Source organism: Thunnus albacares, chromosome 6 (assembly GCF_914725855.1).
Source record: "Thunnus albacares chromosome 6, fThuAlb1.1, whole genome shotgun sequence".
Taxonomy (NCBI): Eukaryota; Metazoa; Chordata; class Actinopteri; order Scombriformes; family Scombridae; genus Thunnus; species Thunnus albacares.
In genome coordinates this window covers 8,107,793-8,125,524 of record NC_058111.1, presented here as the reverse complement: position 1 = coordinate 8,125,524, position 17,732 = coordinate 8,107,793, and the positions used below count along the sequence as shown (strand labels likewise).

Below are 17,732 nucleotides of genomic sequence, written 5' to 3'. Positions count from 1 at the left end.
ATGAAATGTATTCCGATTGCAAAGCCTATAGAGAGTGGGGCAGCTGCCTCTGATAAGCTGTTTATTGTAATCTGTGCCAGTTGGAAAAAAAAAAAAAAATTTGCATGAAGACTTCCAGATGTAGACTGTGGTTCCAGCACATTTTGCAGGGAGTGGGAAATGAGTGTCAGGAGGTGTTGGCAGGTTGGTATGGGGGAGTAAAGGGGATGATAGTTCAGCCAGACTTAATGTAAATCAGTATAATTAGTTAAAGCTAGTTAGACTGGATCAATGCCCCATTATACTGCACAACACAGTATTTCTGCAAGGGAATGAAAGAGGTGTAATGCATGACAAACAACAAAGCGTGATAGGCGTGCATGTTTTTGTGAATAATTTGAAGTTTCAGTGCAATGTGTTGTAGGGGTTGACCCATAATGACCTACGGTATGTGTGCAATTAAGCAAATGCTGTTACAAAGCAGTGTTGAGTTGATTATGTTGGTGTTAAGAACCTAAAACTAAAAATATTCAGGTCAAACTGGGACATAATCAATTGCAAAGGCTTGAGATGATTTTGAATCAACAAACCAACATTCCAAAAATCAAGAAAAATGCATTTTTGATCTTACATTGTAACCCCAAAGAATTTAACAAATCCATCTTATGAATTTTCTCTGACAGCAGAGCCAGTTGCTTAAGACATGTTGCTTGAGTTTTAAAAGTATGAGACTGACATCTAGTGGAGGACATGGATAAAGACAAATGAGCCTATAACACGGCAACCAAAAGTACAAGATTTGTTTTGGTGCTTGTGTCGCGGTGGGAGAGAGGCTACTCTGCATTACGAGGGAGCGCTGGCACATACTGGCTGCCACTCCTCTTTGCTAAATAGATAATTGACTGTGAACTTCACTGCTCGTGTGATTAGAGGCCTTCCTGCAATTTGCTCTAGCTTTTAATGTTTCCGTTTTCTGTCTGCATGTTTTGATCGCTACCTGAGTTGGAATTCACTCTACTGAACTGGTGAACTTCGGATTAACTAAAATAAAGTACTGCCTATCTTCTCTACTGGGATTTACGGATTTTGGATTATTCAACCTAAAGTGCTTCCTACCCTCTCTACTGGGATTTGTGGATTTTTGTTTTATTCAACGTAAAATGCTTCCTACCTGCTCTACTGGGATCCCTTTTCCCCCGCAGGACGGTGGCTATCTCGTCCTCCAGACTGCTGGCTCAGGTGTGCCACAAAACCCCGCCCAGCTCCCCTGCACTCTCTATCAGTGCAGAAATCACCCAGAGCTGCGCTGTCACTGACAGACTCTAGTGACTGGGGTTTTTCTTCAACTGGAGATCCCCTCACGTTTGCTGTAATGATCTCCACTGTGTGACTGTGACTGTGACAGTTACCAGCGCTGCCATTCTGCTCAAACAGTGCAACTGCTTTAATTGTGATTTCCTACACCGCCACACTCCATAGAGGCTTGCGTCATAGTTTCAATATGGAATATGAAAGCAAAAAAAAACTTAGGCGTCATCATTGAAAATATTGCAAGACTACCCTATACCAGGGGAGATGTAAAATATGGAGTGGATCAGTGTACTGCGGAGTTTGCAGAGACTTCCAGCCTCAGCTCTGTCTCTTGCCACCATGGAACTATTTAATACACAATCTCTCACCAATAAATTATTCCTCATACATGACCACATCTTGAACAAGGGGCTTGATTTCATGTGCCTAACTGAAACCTGGCATAAACCAGGGGACTACTTTGTGCTTAATGAGGCCTGCCCTCCTGGCTATAGTTACATAGAAAAAGCCGGCAGCTCTGGACATGGTGTTTAGCAATCATACATTGGGCTGAACTGAAGCTGTGTTCCCTGCCAATGCCTGGTCCTCTATTGAATGCCTAGCTCAAAAATGTCCATACTCCATGCCAGTGCTTCTCATCCTCTCATCCCCCGAAGCAAACACATCTTTCCTCCCTGAGATACACGACCTCCTTACCTCACTTTACTCCATGTCAACCAACATTGTCATTGTTGGTGATATGAATATACATGTCGACAACCCCTCCTGTTATTATGCAGTGGAGTTCCTGAGTCTGATTGAGTGTCTCGGCCTGAAGCATCATGTTGATGTCCCTATGCACACTAGGGGGCACACACTTGACCTGGTCATCACTGCCTCTGCCCCCATCAATAACCTTCAGGTCTATGATCTGGGTGTGTCCAACCACAAGGTGGTCTCAATGGATTTGACATCCCTGTCACCCCCTACTAAACCTAAGAGTAAAATGCTTTTTTTGGAGCTGGAAAAGCATTGACCCGGCTATTATGACTATGGACATCCAGCACATCAACTGCCCTGCTTCTGCATCAGTGGATGAACTAGTGGCACTTTACAATACATCTCTGAGCAGTGTCTTTGATCTTCATGCCCCTGTCAAGATGCACAAAGTCAGTTTTTCATGCTCTGCTCCCTGGTTTACTCATGACATATGGAAAATAAACACAGCTGGACATGTCCTGTCACGATGCTTCAGACACTCTGGGCTCACTGTCCATAAACTGGCCTTCCGTGAACATCAAAGGACTTACTCAAAGTCTCTCAAAGATGCTTGGTCACAGTTCTACTCCAACCTAATTAAGAACAAACAATCCTGGTAACTCTAAGCACCTTAACCATAAATAACCATAAATATCTCCTGAAGCCACAATCATCTTCCCTAATTGAAGCTACAGAAGAGTGATGTAACGGTTCATTGACTTTTTCAGAGCCAAGGTCAACAACATCCGCTCTCTGATGTCCAGCTCTTCCTCTCCGCCCTCCTCTTGTCATCGACCCTCTGTCTGGGAACTCGCTGTCTCTACTCCATTTTACTGGTGTCAGGCAGAGCCACATTAAGGAAATCCTCCGGAAGATGAAACCCTGTACTTGTGCCCTGGATGCCATTCCCACAGCTCTGCTCAAATCATACATCCCTATTCTCAGCCCCTTGATAACTCAAACTGTCAATCTCTCCCTTCAAACTGGTAGTGTTCCATCTACCCTCACGGTCGCAGTCACTTGCCCCCTCCTCAAGAAGCCCACCCTGGACCCAGAAGTTCTTGCCAGCTACAGATCTATCTCTAGCCTCCCTCTCCTGTCCAAGGTGTTGGAGAAGGTGGTTGCTTCTGAGCCTTCAGAACCACCTTAAACAAAACAACCTATTTGAAAAATTTCAGTCCAGTTTTCATTTAGCACACAGCCTGAAACAAATGACTCACTGATGGCAGCTGATGGATGGTCCCCTTCGCTCCTGATTCTCACTGACCTGAGCACTGCATTTAACACTGTGGGTCATACTATCCTCTTAGAGCACCTCCACACACCATTGTACTGTCAGATTCTGCACTTAAGTGGTTTCAGGTCTACCTTTCCAGTAGGACTGAAATCACATGAGAAAACACGAACATGTAAAACCAATTCTGCACTGGCTGCACTGGCTCCCTGTCTCCTTCAGGACTGACTACAAAGACCTGCTACTCACATACAAATACATTAACGGACATGGGCCTCCCTACCTACAGGAACTGATCACACCACAAACCTCCGCTCACACCCTCAGATCTGCCAACAGCTTGCTCCTCCGGGCCCCCAGTTCTAAGCTCTGTACCATGGAGGATCAAACCTTCTGCTCTGCTGCACCATGCTTGTGGAACAGCCTTCTTATCCATATGAGGGCAGCACAGACTCTGGTCTCTTTTAAAAAGGCATAAACACCTTTCTATTCAGGAAGGCTTTTTATAACTCTTATTACTATTTTCTTTATGGGTTAGGGTTAGGGTTTTATGTTATTATAATGTAGCACTTTGAGTAACACCATGAATGAGAAGTGTGGCACGAATTGTATGTATTATTTATTTATTTATACTAACACTAAACTGTATGTTTTGATTAAAAAATATCACCTATAATAAATAATTTCATACCTCTAAAACATTATTTTTACAATCAGAGAAGCGTATTTGTAAAATCCTTTTAAAGATCTTAATTACGATGTACTTCATACATTATTGTTTATCAATTTGTATTTTCAAATGTTGGTATAAAATCTGTCATGGGTTTGACAGTATTGTGTAGGTACAGACGATGTATTTCAAATTTTAGGATGCTGATGTTTTTGAACATGCGGCACGTAAAGTGTTGAGTACATGGATTACTTGATATAATCACCACCCTTTCACAGAGCTGCAGTGGTGGTGGCTGTAACTTGACCTTGCCTCTTAATGGCTGCGACAATAGTGCCCCGTCCCACTGGCCTGTCTGCCCCTCTGTTGTGTCTATTTATAATGCCCAGACACATTGGAGAGGTTATTCAGAGGTGCCAGTAAACACAAGGTGACAAGCACAGAGGAACAAAGGGTGAGAAATTTTATTGTTATTGTTCCTGTTGTTGACTTTTTACTAAAACTCAGGATGGAGGAGTTGAACATGTGATTCCTTTTTGCATATTAAGTATATTATATTTATTTTTAAATTAAAGTTTTAATAATTAAAAATGCAATTGTTATGTTGATATTAATATGCATGTCACATGACACACTTTACCATTTTCTTTATTTCTTTATATTTTGATCCTTTTTCAAAATTTGACATACTTGTATTAACAGTATCACTCTTGATAGTGGCTTTATTTCTTTGTGTTAAAGTTCTATGTCAAATATAAAGTACAGTAAAGGCAAACTTTTAACATGTTCTCTAACAGTGTCTGTGGCATGAAACTCCTCTCTGATGATCATATTGTTGTTCATAAGCCACAATGGTAAGTGCACTTTTTTTCTGTTTCAAATCAGCATTCTCACATTACTTGTAGGTTTTAATTATTAATGATGTGCAAGAGATGTCACAAACTCCCTGCTGTTTTGTGTAAATCTTTACTTTTAAGGTGAAGAGCAGAAAGATGCCAGTGGGCCATCATGAGCACTGCAGCAAGTGTTACAACGCCCACTGTCAAGTCCCAGTGCAGATTTCCGTCTCATGCATGGTCATCAAGTGTCGTAAAAATTGTGGCGCTACCCTCCACATGTGCAAGGAAGAGGAGCACCAGCTTCTCTGTCCAAATGAGACGGTTCCCTGCCTCAACGCTGACTATGGCTGTCCTCTCACCATGCTGCGTCACAGGCTGGCCAAACACCTGGAGGTCTGTCCTGCCAGCGTGGTCAGCTGCTCTCAGGAGTGGAACCGCTGGCCCGTGTCAGAAGCTGATTTGCCCTTCTACAGAAATATTTCCGAAAACCAACAAACTGAACTACATCTCGATGCTGCTATGGCTCTCAGGGACCAAAAGCTGCTATTTCAATCCATCAAAATGAAGGACATTTTTCCTGAGCTGATAGTGGAGGATGCTGCCCCTCAGGATATTGCTGCTGGGGTCAATGATCCTGCAGACGAAGCAGCCTGTTCTTTAGATTGTGGTGAATTTACAGAAAATGGCTACACTGGCATGGGGGAAAGGGAACTGAGTCAAGAGGAGAGAGATGCATTGGCAAAAAACAAGGACGTGGAGAGTATTCAGAGCTACAGCTCTTGGGAGAGAATATTCAAGAAAGAGATGGGCGGATGCACGCAAACTGTCAAAAACCTGAATAAGAAGGAAGAAAAAGGAAAGGGAAAGGAAGAGCAAGACTCATCAAACTGTCAGAGAGAGTCAAGAGACTCCCACCAGGTCCAAGAAAATGCTGTTGTAGCTTCAAGCATGAATGGTGGCCGTGGCCATGGCCAGGGTGCAACTGGCCTTGCACCATGGCAAGATGGAGTCCTTGAGAGAGTAGGCAAAGAGTTAAACATTGCTGATTATAACATGTATCTGGTGCACAATGGAGCAATGCTAATTAACTTTGGCCAACTTGCTGCTTGCACCCCGAGAGAAAAAGATTTTGTATATGGGAATCTGGAGCCAATAGAGGTTAAAACGATCCGCTCTTTTAATGTTCCTACCAGCTATCGAGCACGACGCAGTTTTCTAAAGGACCCTACACACAAGGCCAAGACCACACACCAAAGTGTTGACACTGCAGATTTAGGCGTGTCAGTTGAAGATCTTCCAAAGTGTGACGAGGTTAGCGCCACACTGCTGTGCTGTCTGGAAAAGGAACTGAAAGGTCATTTAATCTCAGAGAGTGGGGGGACAGATGGTCTTTACATAGATATAGGAACACAAACATACAACTTTGATTCTGCTCCTTTCAAAAAGGATGTGTCGCTTTCTGATGTCGTCACAGACCAACCTCATAGTCTTTATGTACATATTGAAGCAGAATCTGTAACCAGAAGACACAACAAAACAAGTTCAGCCTTCAGCTGCATGTGTGGTCACTTCTTTCGCCGTGATGAATACCGCTCTCATTTCAGGAATGTGCACTCGGACATACAGGCCTGTTTAAACGGCTGGTTTCAACAGCGCTGCCCCTTAGCATACCTTGGATGCACTTTCACCCAGACAAGGTTTCACCCTGCAGGTTACCAAGCTACAATCAAATACTGCCAAGATGTCAGCACCTTTGTCATCCAGCCAGAAGTCTCCTCATCCCTCTGTGAAAGCCGGAAAACCTTCAGCCCTCAGAGAAATCATGCACGTAATCTGGATCCCCTGAGTAGCTTGCCCCTGGAGATCCTTCAGCACATTGCTGGTTACCTTGACAGTTTTACATTATCCCAGCTGTCGCAGGTTTCCCATCTGATGAGAGAGGTGTGTGCCACATTGTTGCAGGAGAGAGGGATGGTCTCTCTCAAATGGGAGAAAAAGACATATTCCCATGGGGGAAGCTCCTGGAAATGTCGAAAGAAAGCAAGTATCCTTTCGATTTTTAAAATATTTGCAGGTGTAATTTTTTTTGCTTTCCATTTAATAATTTAATCAACATACCATTGATTAAATGATTGAAGTCAGTTTGAAATTCTCTTACACCATTACTTCATGTTGTGTGTATTCAAAAGAAGATTTATTGTGATCTTATTTTATTTTGACCTCAACCTTGTACAAAGTTAAGAGAAAGCAAACAGTAGGCCAAACCACTATATCAGTTCCTCTTTGGTATTTGGGTCCATACTGTTGACTGTCAATGGAAAATTTCAGTCATTCATACAGCATGACAGCTGCTGCATTGTAAACACTCTCCAGACTCTCGGCAGTGTTCTCTAACAATATTACAAACTGAATCTCAACCCTGTTGGAAACAGTTAATAAGTTCCCACTGAAGCAGCCACTGGGGATTTGTTACTTCTTTACTGTGTCCTTCTCACAAACAGACTGCGCAGGAAGTTCAGCTGATTTGGTTTTCCTCACTGAGTTTGGTGTACAAGCAATAGTCTGGGAACTACACAGTTGAGTTGAATTGCTAATTTGGTTTTTAAAATAAAAAAAACAAAAAACAACACAGCATAATAGGAATCACTCAGAAAGCATCCCTCTGCCAAGGCTGCACAATCATCAGTTTTTTAAAATAGAAAATAGTCAGACCTGAATCACAATACACACAGTTATATACAATCATGCTAATTGGATAGCATCTTCCGTGCCTGCCTGCCTTTATTTGATAGTAGAGACATACAGGACAGATGGGGAGAGAGTGAGGGGGATGATAAGTAACAGCTAGAATAAATTACAGGATGCTGCAATTGCATGGTATGCGCCTTAGACCACTAATCTAGACCTTAGACCCCTTGGCTTAGACCACTAGGCCACAAGGACGCCGAGTGGTCTAGTGGTCTGAGCCATTTGGACGCTCTGAGCTGCTTTGAGTTTTGGACATTACTTAAATCATGTCTGGAATTATTAGTACTGTGTATAAGGATGGTATTTCAAATGATACAGACTCATGACCAGTGAGCAACTGCCATTTAAATTCATCATGTTGCTCTTGCTCCATCTATAGGTGCAATGTAAAGAATTGATTGAACTATAAGAGTGAACACAATATCTTATTTTAGTTGCACAAGTGCCAGAGTTATGGCAGTTACTGTCAAATTATCACATAGAAAAATAATTAGAATAGAAGAACTTGGCAGCCTGGAAAACAATAGGGACAATTTCAAACTAATTAACAACTTTTGCTGGATCATACAAATATTTCATTTACCAAATTTGGTGAAGATAGGATGAAATTAGTCATGTTGAAAATCAGCAGAAAATTTAAAAAAAAAAGACTCTGTGTAGGCAGATTGAAACATTTGTTGTGATACAAGAGATCCTTGGAGGAAGATGTTTGACTCTATGGCTCAAAGCCCATGACTTATGATCCAAAACATTAAGTGGGGTGCAGATTATGACATGATGGCAATAAACCAACAATTCTTTTTTCAAACATGTGAAGTAGTTTTTGAGACACAGCTAACAGAAAAATATAACCCCTCTGGTGGAGGTAATAACAGTATAAATGCATATGTGTGTATTTTTTACATTGGCTTTATCTATACAGTATGCAGTGATCATGGGACAGAGAGCATACAGATGATATCAGTGATGTGGAATGGTCTCAGGCCTTGCTGCCAGTAAACAAAGTCCTACCATAACAAGCCAGATATGTGATCATTCATGGAAACAGGATGTTGATAACACTGTGTGGGCGACAGCTGGGTATTTGAAGGGCATAATTTGTATAAATTTGTAATGGATGGATACAGAAATAACATCATGTGCTGACATGTGATAAAAAATAGCCTGTGATCTAGATTCCATGGATATTAAAAATAAATTTATCCTTGTAGCCATAGCTGCACCACAGTTGATGACAACAGCCTCCTACACCTCTTTGAGCTCAGCTGTGTCTGTGTTTTACAGGTTTGGGAGTTCAGCTCTCTGTTTTCCTCTGTGGACAGATGGAGCTTCAGCAACATAGCCTCCTTGTCAGATCACCTGAAAACCTGCTCCTTCTACCAGAGAGAGGAACGCACTGAGCCAGTGGCTTTAGCCTGCCTGGGAGAGGTCAGAGACAAACGGGGAGAAGTACAGCATAGAAGATAATGCTCATGGTCCCAGAGCTCAGTGGGTGGACCACGAGAGCTATGCGAGCTATGCCATGTTTAGAATCACTGAGACGAGATATGTATTCACTCACAAAACTGAAATGTGGATAAAGCCTCTGCATACAAAGCTACTGTGTAGAAACAGAAGGGAATTAAGAGCTGCTGTGTGTCGGAGCCCTGGAGACAGATACCATAATGGTTATATGTGAAAGATTCACTTTGGCATAAACTGCAATTTCTGAAGATGTTCGTGTGATTTAATCATCTTCTATTTTCTTGTAATATCTCCTCAAATCATTTTGCCTATAAATTGGCAAAATGCTGCAAGATGGATTTGTTTATGCAGTGTATTTTAAAAGTTTATTGAGAGAAGATCAAATTTAAATAATCCCTCTCATTCATTGAAAGCTATGCTATTTGATAAGGGTGCTCATATTCTGTAATATGAGATATTTTGCCCTTAATTTGTATTTATTTAGCTTATTAGGCAGAGTATTGTTCCTATCGCTCCATGTCACGTTTCATTCTTGTAGTGAAAATTTAAATAAGGAAATAAGGGCAGCAGATGTTAACTGTTTTTCAACATGACAAGACTGACATCTACTGGAGAAAAGCTGAATCACCTCATCTGTTTGGAATGATGTCACATTACACACCATAAAACAAGTTTGATATTTGAATGCTGAATATGATAGTATTTCCTATCTGACATATTTGATCAAATGCAGCAGTGCATGCACCATGATGAGAACACTTATCACTTTGTTTCTAATTTAGACTGTCTTAGTATTAGTTGTTCTTAGTCTTAGTTGAGGGAAAGGAGAAAATTGTGATCTATGTATGTGTGTCACCAACATTGTATACTGTATAATAAATCTGACTTGCAGTTGGCCTTATTTATTCTACAGCAGCACACTCAGTGGAATAAAAAGGACATTGAATGCAAAAAAAGTGATTTTTTATTAAGATTTAACCACAGACCTTATACCAGAAAAGGTGTACAAGTAACAAATTGTCTACAGCGATTACTGCATCTCAGACACTTCAGGGTTGCGTAGTTGGTTGATCACCTCTGACAGCATTTTGTTGCACAGGGCTGCATAAGGATTAAGTACCACAGCCTGTTGTCGAGCAAATTCACTTCCAAGCGCAGCTGCTTTCTCAAAATCTGCTCTGGCTTCACTGTCCTGGCATGCTAATCTATGTAAAAGGCCTCTTTGCACGAGCGCCTGGCAGGCAGTTCGCCCATTGCTGCCGCTGAGAGAGATGGCTTGGTCCAGATCCTTCAGGGCTCCTGAGAAGAGAGAGGAACTCTGTGAGGCACACTCGTGTCTGGGAAGATGCTTTTTAATTTGCAATGTTTAACAGACTACTGACTCTTGGCTTTTAGTCAGTCTACTGCAATCCTCAGTCTCTGGTGATATGGCTAAATTTGCATCGTTAAATGGACAATTACAGACTGTATTTTGAATGTGATCATAATGTATTAACTAAATCTATTATAATTTCAAAATGTCTATAATTTAATCACCAAATGATCTTCATTAATCCAAAAAATATGGTAGTCTCAAATATATAATATATATATATATATATATATATATGTTTTCAGTTACATTTTCAGATCAATACAGTTGCTACTCCATTATTCAGTGTTGATTCAGTCTATACCAAATTAATTTTAACATTTGCTACATATTATTTTAAACCTGCATTTTCTGAAGGTTTTTCAAATAATATTCTCACAAACTATAGACTTTGATATTTAACCTGTATCTTGAAATTCTTAACCATAAAAATGAAACCTCTTTCAACATTTATGATAATTTGTACATCTTATATGGTCCTAAACTTTCTCTGGACTCTGCAATCTCTCAGAGATCTCTGTAGTTAGCATGAGCAACAAACAGCTGTGTGTAACAAATTGATGAGCACCTACAGATACAAACCCCAATTTTAGAAACAGACAATGCATGTAAAATATGTTATGGTACTGGGTACATGGTGTGGTTGAAAAAGTGATCTCTGATCAACATCACAACAATATGCATTGAAGAGATTGCGTAATCCAAGAAATAAGAAACCCTAGGGGTATAACATTAGCATTAGCTATGATTTGTTATTTTTATATAGCAAAGCTGTACGTAATAATACACTGAATGTAGAAAATAGAAAAGGAACACTTTCTCATTTCATTGATTTTTAAAAGTCAGTCTGTGAAAGTAAGTTAGAAGTTTTTTTTCTTATTTTCTTATTTTGAGGCCATTATGATATGGCTTGAGCAAAATACTATATCCCTAAATATCCCACTAATTTTAAGTGTACACAACCCTGCCACCCTGTGACAGAAAGCACGTAAAAGAACCTAACACAAGGCTAACTTAGAGCCTGTATAGTAACACTGTTGACAAAGTGCATCAGATAGACAAGGCTCTGATATGGTGTCATGCTATCCTCAGACAATATGGAAAGGGGTTATTATTGAATTTGTGCCATGTACCTGCTGTGTTCCCCTGCAGCCGCAGGGCCTGTGCCCGGTTGTTATAGGCTGAGGCTCGCTGAGGCAGAATCTGGATTGCCTGGCTGAACAGTTGAAGTGCAGTTTGCAAATCCCCAGCCTCTGCTGCTGAGACACCCTGCATCTCCAACTCTTTCACTTGCTTCAGCAACTCTGTGTCAAAGCCACTGTCTGGCAGGGGGAGATAAACAGGTTGAAAAAGCACTCAAACTCAATTGACAGGTACCATGGCAAGGAAAACACAGAAATGTCACCCAGAACTCAACTTGGATTAAAATGTCATGTTATTTTAGTCCAGGAACGGAATGCGTTCAAATCAATTCAATATGCTGTGAAATGATAAACATAAAAAGCTGTGACATGATACAAAGAGGCACATCAAGTCAGAGGCTCACGCTCACCATCATCAATTAATTCCTCCTCTTGGTTTAGGCCAGGGATGTCTCCAAAGGGGGTGGTGGGGTTGAATATAGCCTGGAGTACGGCTCTATCATGTGCCGAGGCCATCTTACCACCGTCTGTAAAGAAAGCAGAGAAAAATGGCAAAAAAAGAAAGTCATTGACACCTAAATTGCAGCTGTGTAGAGAATTCCTCCCACCCTGACTTCTAACATTTCCAACAGCCAATCAAGTAAGGGGGTGGAAGCAGAGGTGGACTTTGAGATTCGTCTGCACTTAGCACATCTGTATTTGGTTAACTCAAAAATGCAGGCCAGGATGACTGAGCACTGCAGAGTCACCGTTATAATGGCAAAAGGAGAGAGAGTGAAACTGGTTTCTGAGATACTCAGGTGATTTCTGCTCAATTCAAAGTGTTGAAAGAGTTATTAGAATGCTGTCTACGCCTCGTGGGATTTATACTTACCTGAATTATTGTTTTATCTTTGTTAAGAGATGTAAAGATGTCAGTTTCTAGTACAGTAGTACCTATTTAGCTGACAATTATTATATTGATACTCATATAATATATATTATTATATCAGGACTAAATGGATATAATATATATTATTATATCAGAACATCAGTGTTATTGCAGTAAAGCTTCAGGCCACTAGTGGCAACACTGATCGCATACACCATCTTGGATTTGAAATGTGTTGAAAACACTTACAGGTCACAACTGACCTGACATCAACATGAATTCTTATGAACTGCTGCTTAGACATTCATCTGCAGTCTGGTGGTTTTGCATTTTTTGGGGTGATATTTGCCCAACTAGAAATGCGTTTCCTGCGGAAATGTGTGTGAATGCTGACAGCTGAAATAATTTGCAAAGCATTGCTGCAAATACAACACACTTGTTCAGCATCCCCATCTGTACAACTTTGCAGAATTTGGTAACCATGTATATTACATTTAAGAGATATGGCAGTTAATAAGCAGTATGGTGGTGTTTTACTCATGACCACAGGGTGGGGCTTATTTTGCCATGATTCAGTATGTCATGCAGATTCTCATGGAGAACTTATGTACCAAGTTTAATTTTATTAAAGACAACAGAATTGCAGAAATATCATCTTGTATGTTACTTTACTGTGGGTAGAATTATATCAAATGTTACACACTTGTGCAGTACGACTCCCAAATTTGGTTGCAATCCAATTTAGCATCGAAGAGTTCTGGATCGTTAAAGGCATCATTCACACCTTCAGAAGTTTGGCAACCAATTACAGACAGACGGTAAGTGATACCCAGAAATGAACTCATAAGTTGTGTCCGGGGTAATCTAAATATGAAATTTACCAAGTTTGGTGAAGATGAGATGAAAAATGTGCCAACAGAAGCAAAAAATCCTAAATGGTGGAAAATATTTCCAGGCGCAAATGGACATGACCTATATCATTGTCCAAGGAACACACTGTGCAAATATTGTTTTGATACGCCTCATGGTTCATGAGTTATGTAAAACACTTAGTAACTGACCACATGGTGGCGCTATTGGTCCCATGTTTTAATGTGTTAAGCATTAAAACATGGGACACTTATCCATGTAGTATGAATACTTGACCACCTTTGGGTTTTAGATACCACCTTGCACACATTCCTCCCACAGACTGTCTGTCATGGACCCTGTGTTTTTGGATTTCTGGACTTTTTTTGTTTTGGGGTTTTTGGTTTTATTTTTACAAATGAGTGATTGTTTTATGTTTCCTGGATTTTGGGTTTTTTGCTGTGTTCCCTCCTATGTTCCTGTGCTTGCTTTGCCCATCTACACACCTGCCCTGCATCTAGCATCATTAGCCCTGCCCTGCTCTGTGTTTCCCCACACCTGCCCTGTATCATAAATAAACCTTTGAAGAACATTGAGCCCTATATTTTATGAGAACCGCATGGTTCTCATGGCACACTGAGAACTGTTGGGCCCGCGGGACATGTGAACCACACGGTTCTCATTGTACATGGTCTGTACTTGTATAGCGCCTTTCTGGTCTTCCGACCACTCAAATTGCTTTTTACACTTCAAGTCACATCATTTTTACACTACAAGTCACATTGACCCAGTCACGCATATTCATACAGTGATGGCAGGGGTCATGCAAGGTCGCAACCTGCCCATCAAGAATCTAGTCATTCACACACGGCACAGCCATCAGGAGCAATATGGGGTTCGGTATCTTGCCCAAGGACACTTCGATATGCGGACTGGAGGAGCTGGGATGCGAACTGCCGATCTTCCGATTAGTGGAAGACCCACTCTACCTGCTGAGCCACAGCTGCCCTCATGGCACACCGAGACTTGTTGTTGTTGTATCTGGCCAACATCAGTAAGGTTGGTGTGAACCCAGACCAGCTGCATTCAGTTGCTGCTTTTGTAAATACAGCATAAAACTGTTATTCTCTACTTTTATGGCACAGTACTACCAAAAGGATTGCATTGGTTATTACTGTTAATTTGCACTTTTCACAAGTGGCATACTTAGATTTTAACCTTGTAACTGTATCTACTGATCATCACTGTCTGTCTCTCACCCCTCCTCTCCCTTTCCCTCCTCTCCCTCATTTGGTGACCCACTAATGTTCTATTCATTTTCTTTTATGAATAGATAATTGGCAAAAAGCAAATCTCTTCATTTACATATAATACAATTAAGGGCTTTTAAAACAATGACAAAAATGGAGGGAGCGGCAACATGTCAGTCAGCCTTGTCAGTGAGAAGGCAAAGACAGCATCGGTGAACCTTACCATTTTAATGAAAAGTAATAAAACCTTCAAATGGAATTTTCTCTGCCATCTGGAATAACAATCACATCTACACTCCTAGACTGTAGCTCTCAGATAAAATTAAAGTTCTCATAAATTTGAACTCATAACAAGGATGTGAAGCCAACGACATACCTCTATACCTTTGGGGTTGAAAAGACGATTGATGAGGTAGGAAACAAGACAAAATTAAACATTTCTGCAACCCTTTCTGGCTTTTTACAGTTATTTGCTGTTTTACTGTAAGATAAAGTTTTACCTGTGAGGAAGCTTTGTCAAAGTGTCAAGGTAGGTGATAAGGGACAGACTCAGAGACTACCAAATGAAATCAGGCATAATCACACTTACCTTAAAACAGTTACACTGACATCCTCTTTCGTTTCTGTTCTTTCTCAAACCAACAACTCTCCACTTAAATAAGCCCTCCAGTCTATCTAGGCAGAACTGTATTTCTGTCAGGGGTGTCCTTTCCCTTATACCAACAACTTGTATATGACAGTTTCACTTGTATCAGTTAACATTGTTTACACACACATCAACCACAGCATAGTCCTTACTATAAACCAAAATAAATACGAATAACATAAATACAAAACCAAATATTTCATTAAATAAAATAAATGCCCCCATACTTGGTCTCTGTGTTACTATTGAACATACTGTATGTTTGTTTGCTTAGTCCTTCATATATTTTAAGTTAACTTACATCTGTTGTCATTTATATCTTTCCTCTTTGGCTCAACTGGAAAGTGAGCACTGAGGTTGCATGAGCTTCAAAGTAATGTTGGTATGATGTATGCTGAAATAGTGTTGGTGCTTGAATGTTTAATTTTATTAGCCATGTACCCAAGGGTTCCCTCAGCGCTACTACTCCAGTGACTGGTTGCCTCATCTGAAGTGGATACTGGCCTTTAACTTGAAAGTTATTCATAGGGAGGGATTTCAGTTCTTCAGTTGTTGTAGGCAAACATTTTCAGTTTCACATCTATTTTGAAGATCAAATAAATTGAAGTGCTCACAATTTCAAACTAGGGCTTGACTAATGATCATTTTCTTGATTCATCAATTAATTGTTTAGTTTATAAAATGTCAAAAAGTAGGAAAAAACACCAATTTTAGTGTTTTGTCCGATCAACAGTCCCAAACCCCAAGATATTGAATTCACAGTGATATAACATAGAGAAAAGCAGCAAATCTGCATATTTGAGAAACTGAAACCAACACATTTTTGGCATTTTTTTCTTTAAAAAAAAAGTTAAACAATTAAAGAAGATTAAAAAATATAATTGCTGATTCATTTTCTTCTGATCAACTTTATCAACTAAACATTGTAGCTCTACTTCAAACCCTGCCTATATTGCATTTTTGACACTTTTACTCAGCCGTAAACTAGTCAAAAGTTCATATTCATGTGTTTGGTGCACATCGAGGACAAAAGAGGCCTAAATCACCTGACTCACAAAAAAGAAGCTATCGTATTGGTATGTTAGATAAATAGTTAAATTTTGTATTTAAATAGTCACTTAAGCATTTCATTGTGAAGTCCTTGGAATAATTAGGAATCAGGACTGTAACACAAACTAGAAAATGCCCTGTGAATTGGGGCATTGTCATCCTGGAAGAGACGACTCCCATCAGGACAGAAATGTTTCATCATAGGATAAAGGTGATCACTCAGAACAACATTGTATTGATTTGCAGTGACCCTTCCCTCTAAGGGGACAAGTGGACCCAAACCGTACCAGCAAAATGCCCCCCAAAGCATAACAAAGCCACTGGATCCCCAAATTGTAGGGGTCAAACATTCAGGCCTGTACCGATTTTTCCCTTAATTTGTCAAATGTATGTATGTATGTATGTATAGATATATGTATGTATTTACGTATGTACAGTGTGTATGTATGTACAGTATGTATGTATGTATGTATGTATGTAAGTAAGTATGTATGATGTATGCATGTATGTATGTACAGTATGTATGTATGCATGTCAGTATGTATGATGTATGCATGTGTGTTTGTACAGTATGAGGGCCAGTATGCATGTGTAAGTCTGTATGTGTGTCATTTGCTCCCATTTACTTACATTGTAAAAAAAAATGTTGAAAAAAGCATAATATCTTAAAAAGTATAAAAATTATAAAAATAAAAAGTAATACTGTAAATGTCCTTAAAGAGCTGAACGTATTGACATATGAATGGATTCTGTAAATGACAGTATGCAGAAGTAGTTAGCCAGCATACAATGTATGGAAGAAAAATAATTATTAAGCTTTGGATAACAATAATCACACAATAAACAACTAACTTAGCACCAAATGTCTGTAATAGGTGCTTCATTTGGATTTCCAGAAACTGGAAGAACAGGTAGTATAATGGTCCTGCCAAGTTTAATACAAAATGTGCCTGATATTTTGGAATATTTGTCCATTGATGCTTGAATTACTTTTTGCTACTTATACATACAATATCACCACTGCAGAAGACAGATAAAATATCAGAGAAAACTTGTCTGGCCAGGACAAGAGGAACATGACCAGCAGCAGCTTGCTGCAGACAGAAATAGTGGGAGTGTGGAGGGAATTTACAGTGAACTGAGTGGTTCATTAGTTTCAGTAATCAACAGCCAAATTTCAATATGTTTTTACATCCCAAACGATGTGGAACCATTACTGAGCGAGTGAAGGAAACGACTATTCATTGCAATCTTTCATAGATTGGCTGATATATCCGTGGGAGACTGGTCTTGGAGGAAAAGCAAGTGAGGGAAATGACTATTCATTGCAGTCTTTCAGAAATGGGCTGCTAGATCTGTGGGACACTGGTCTTGGAGGAAAACTTTGCTCTTACCAGCTGTTACATTGCCGCCTCCAGAGCAATCAAACTGTATCAAGACAATTGTTCATGTATTCACCATTAGCAGGCTGGATGTAATGCTTTGTTTGTACATTGCTGGCACCAGAATATAATAGTTTTATAACTGGATTCTGTTACCGGAGACAAATCGTCATAGCCCAGATCCTGC

General features: G+C 40.1%; 2 protein-coding genes across 2 annotated transcripts; one reads left to right on the top strand and one right to left on the bottom strand.

Annotated features, from left to right (window-relative positions):
* Nucleotides 1-4,293: 4,293 nt before the first annotated feature.
* Nucleotides 4,294-9,922, top strand: LOC122984683 (F-box only protein 40). The gene is made up of 4 exons (XM_044355278.1): nt 4,294-4,386; nt 4,730-4,786; nt 4,910-6,811; nt 8,804-9,922. Exons 2-4 carry the CDS (start codon nt 4,784-4,786, stop codon nt 8,984-8,986), a joined length of 2,088 nt encoding a protein of 695 aa, XP_044211213.1. The 5' UTR covers nt 4,294-4,386; nt 4,730-4,783; the 3' UTR covers nt 8,987-9,922.
* Nucleotides 9,923-9,929: 7 nt separating this feature from the next.
* ttc36 (tetratricopeptide repeat domain 36) lies at nt 9,930-12,107 on the bottom strand. Its single transcript, XM_044355279.1, has 3 exons — nt 11,908-12,107; nt 11,489-11,677; nt 9,930-10,282 (listed from the first exon to the last, which is right to left on the bottom strand). The coding sequence occupies exons 1-3, from the start codon at nt 12,011-12,013 to the stop codon at nt 10,014-10,016; spliced, it is 564 nt and encodes a 187-aa protein (XP_044211214.1). The 5' UTR covers nt 12,014-12,107; the 3' UTR covers nt 9,930-10,013.
* Nucleotides 12,108-17,732: the final 5,625 nt, after the last annotated feature.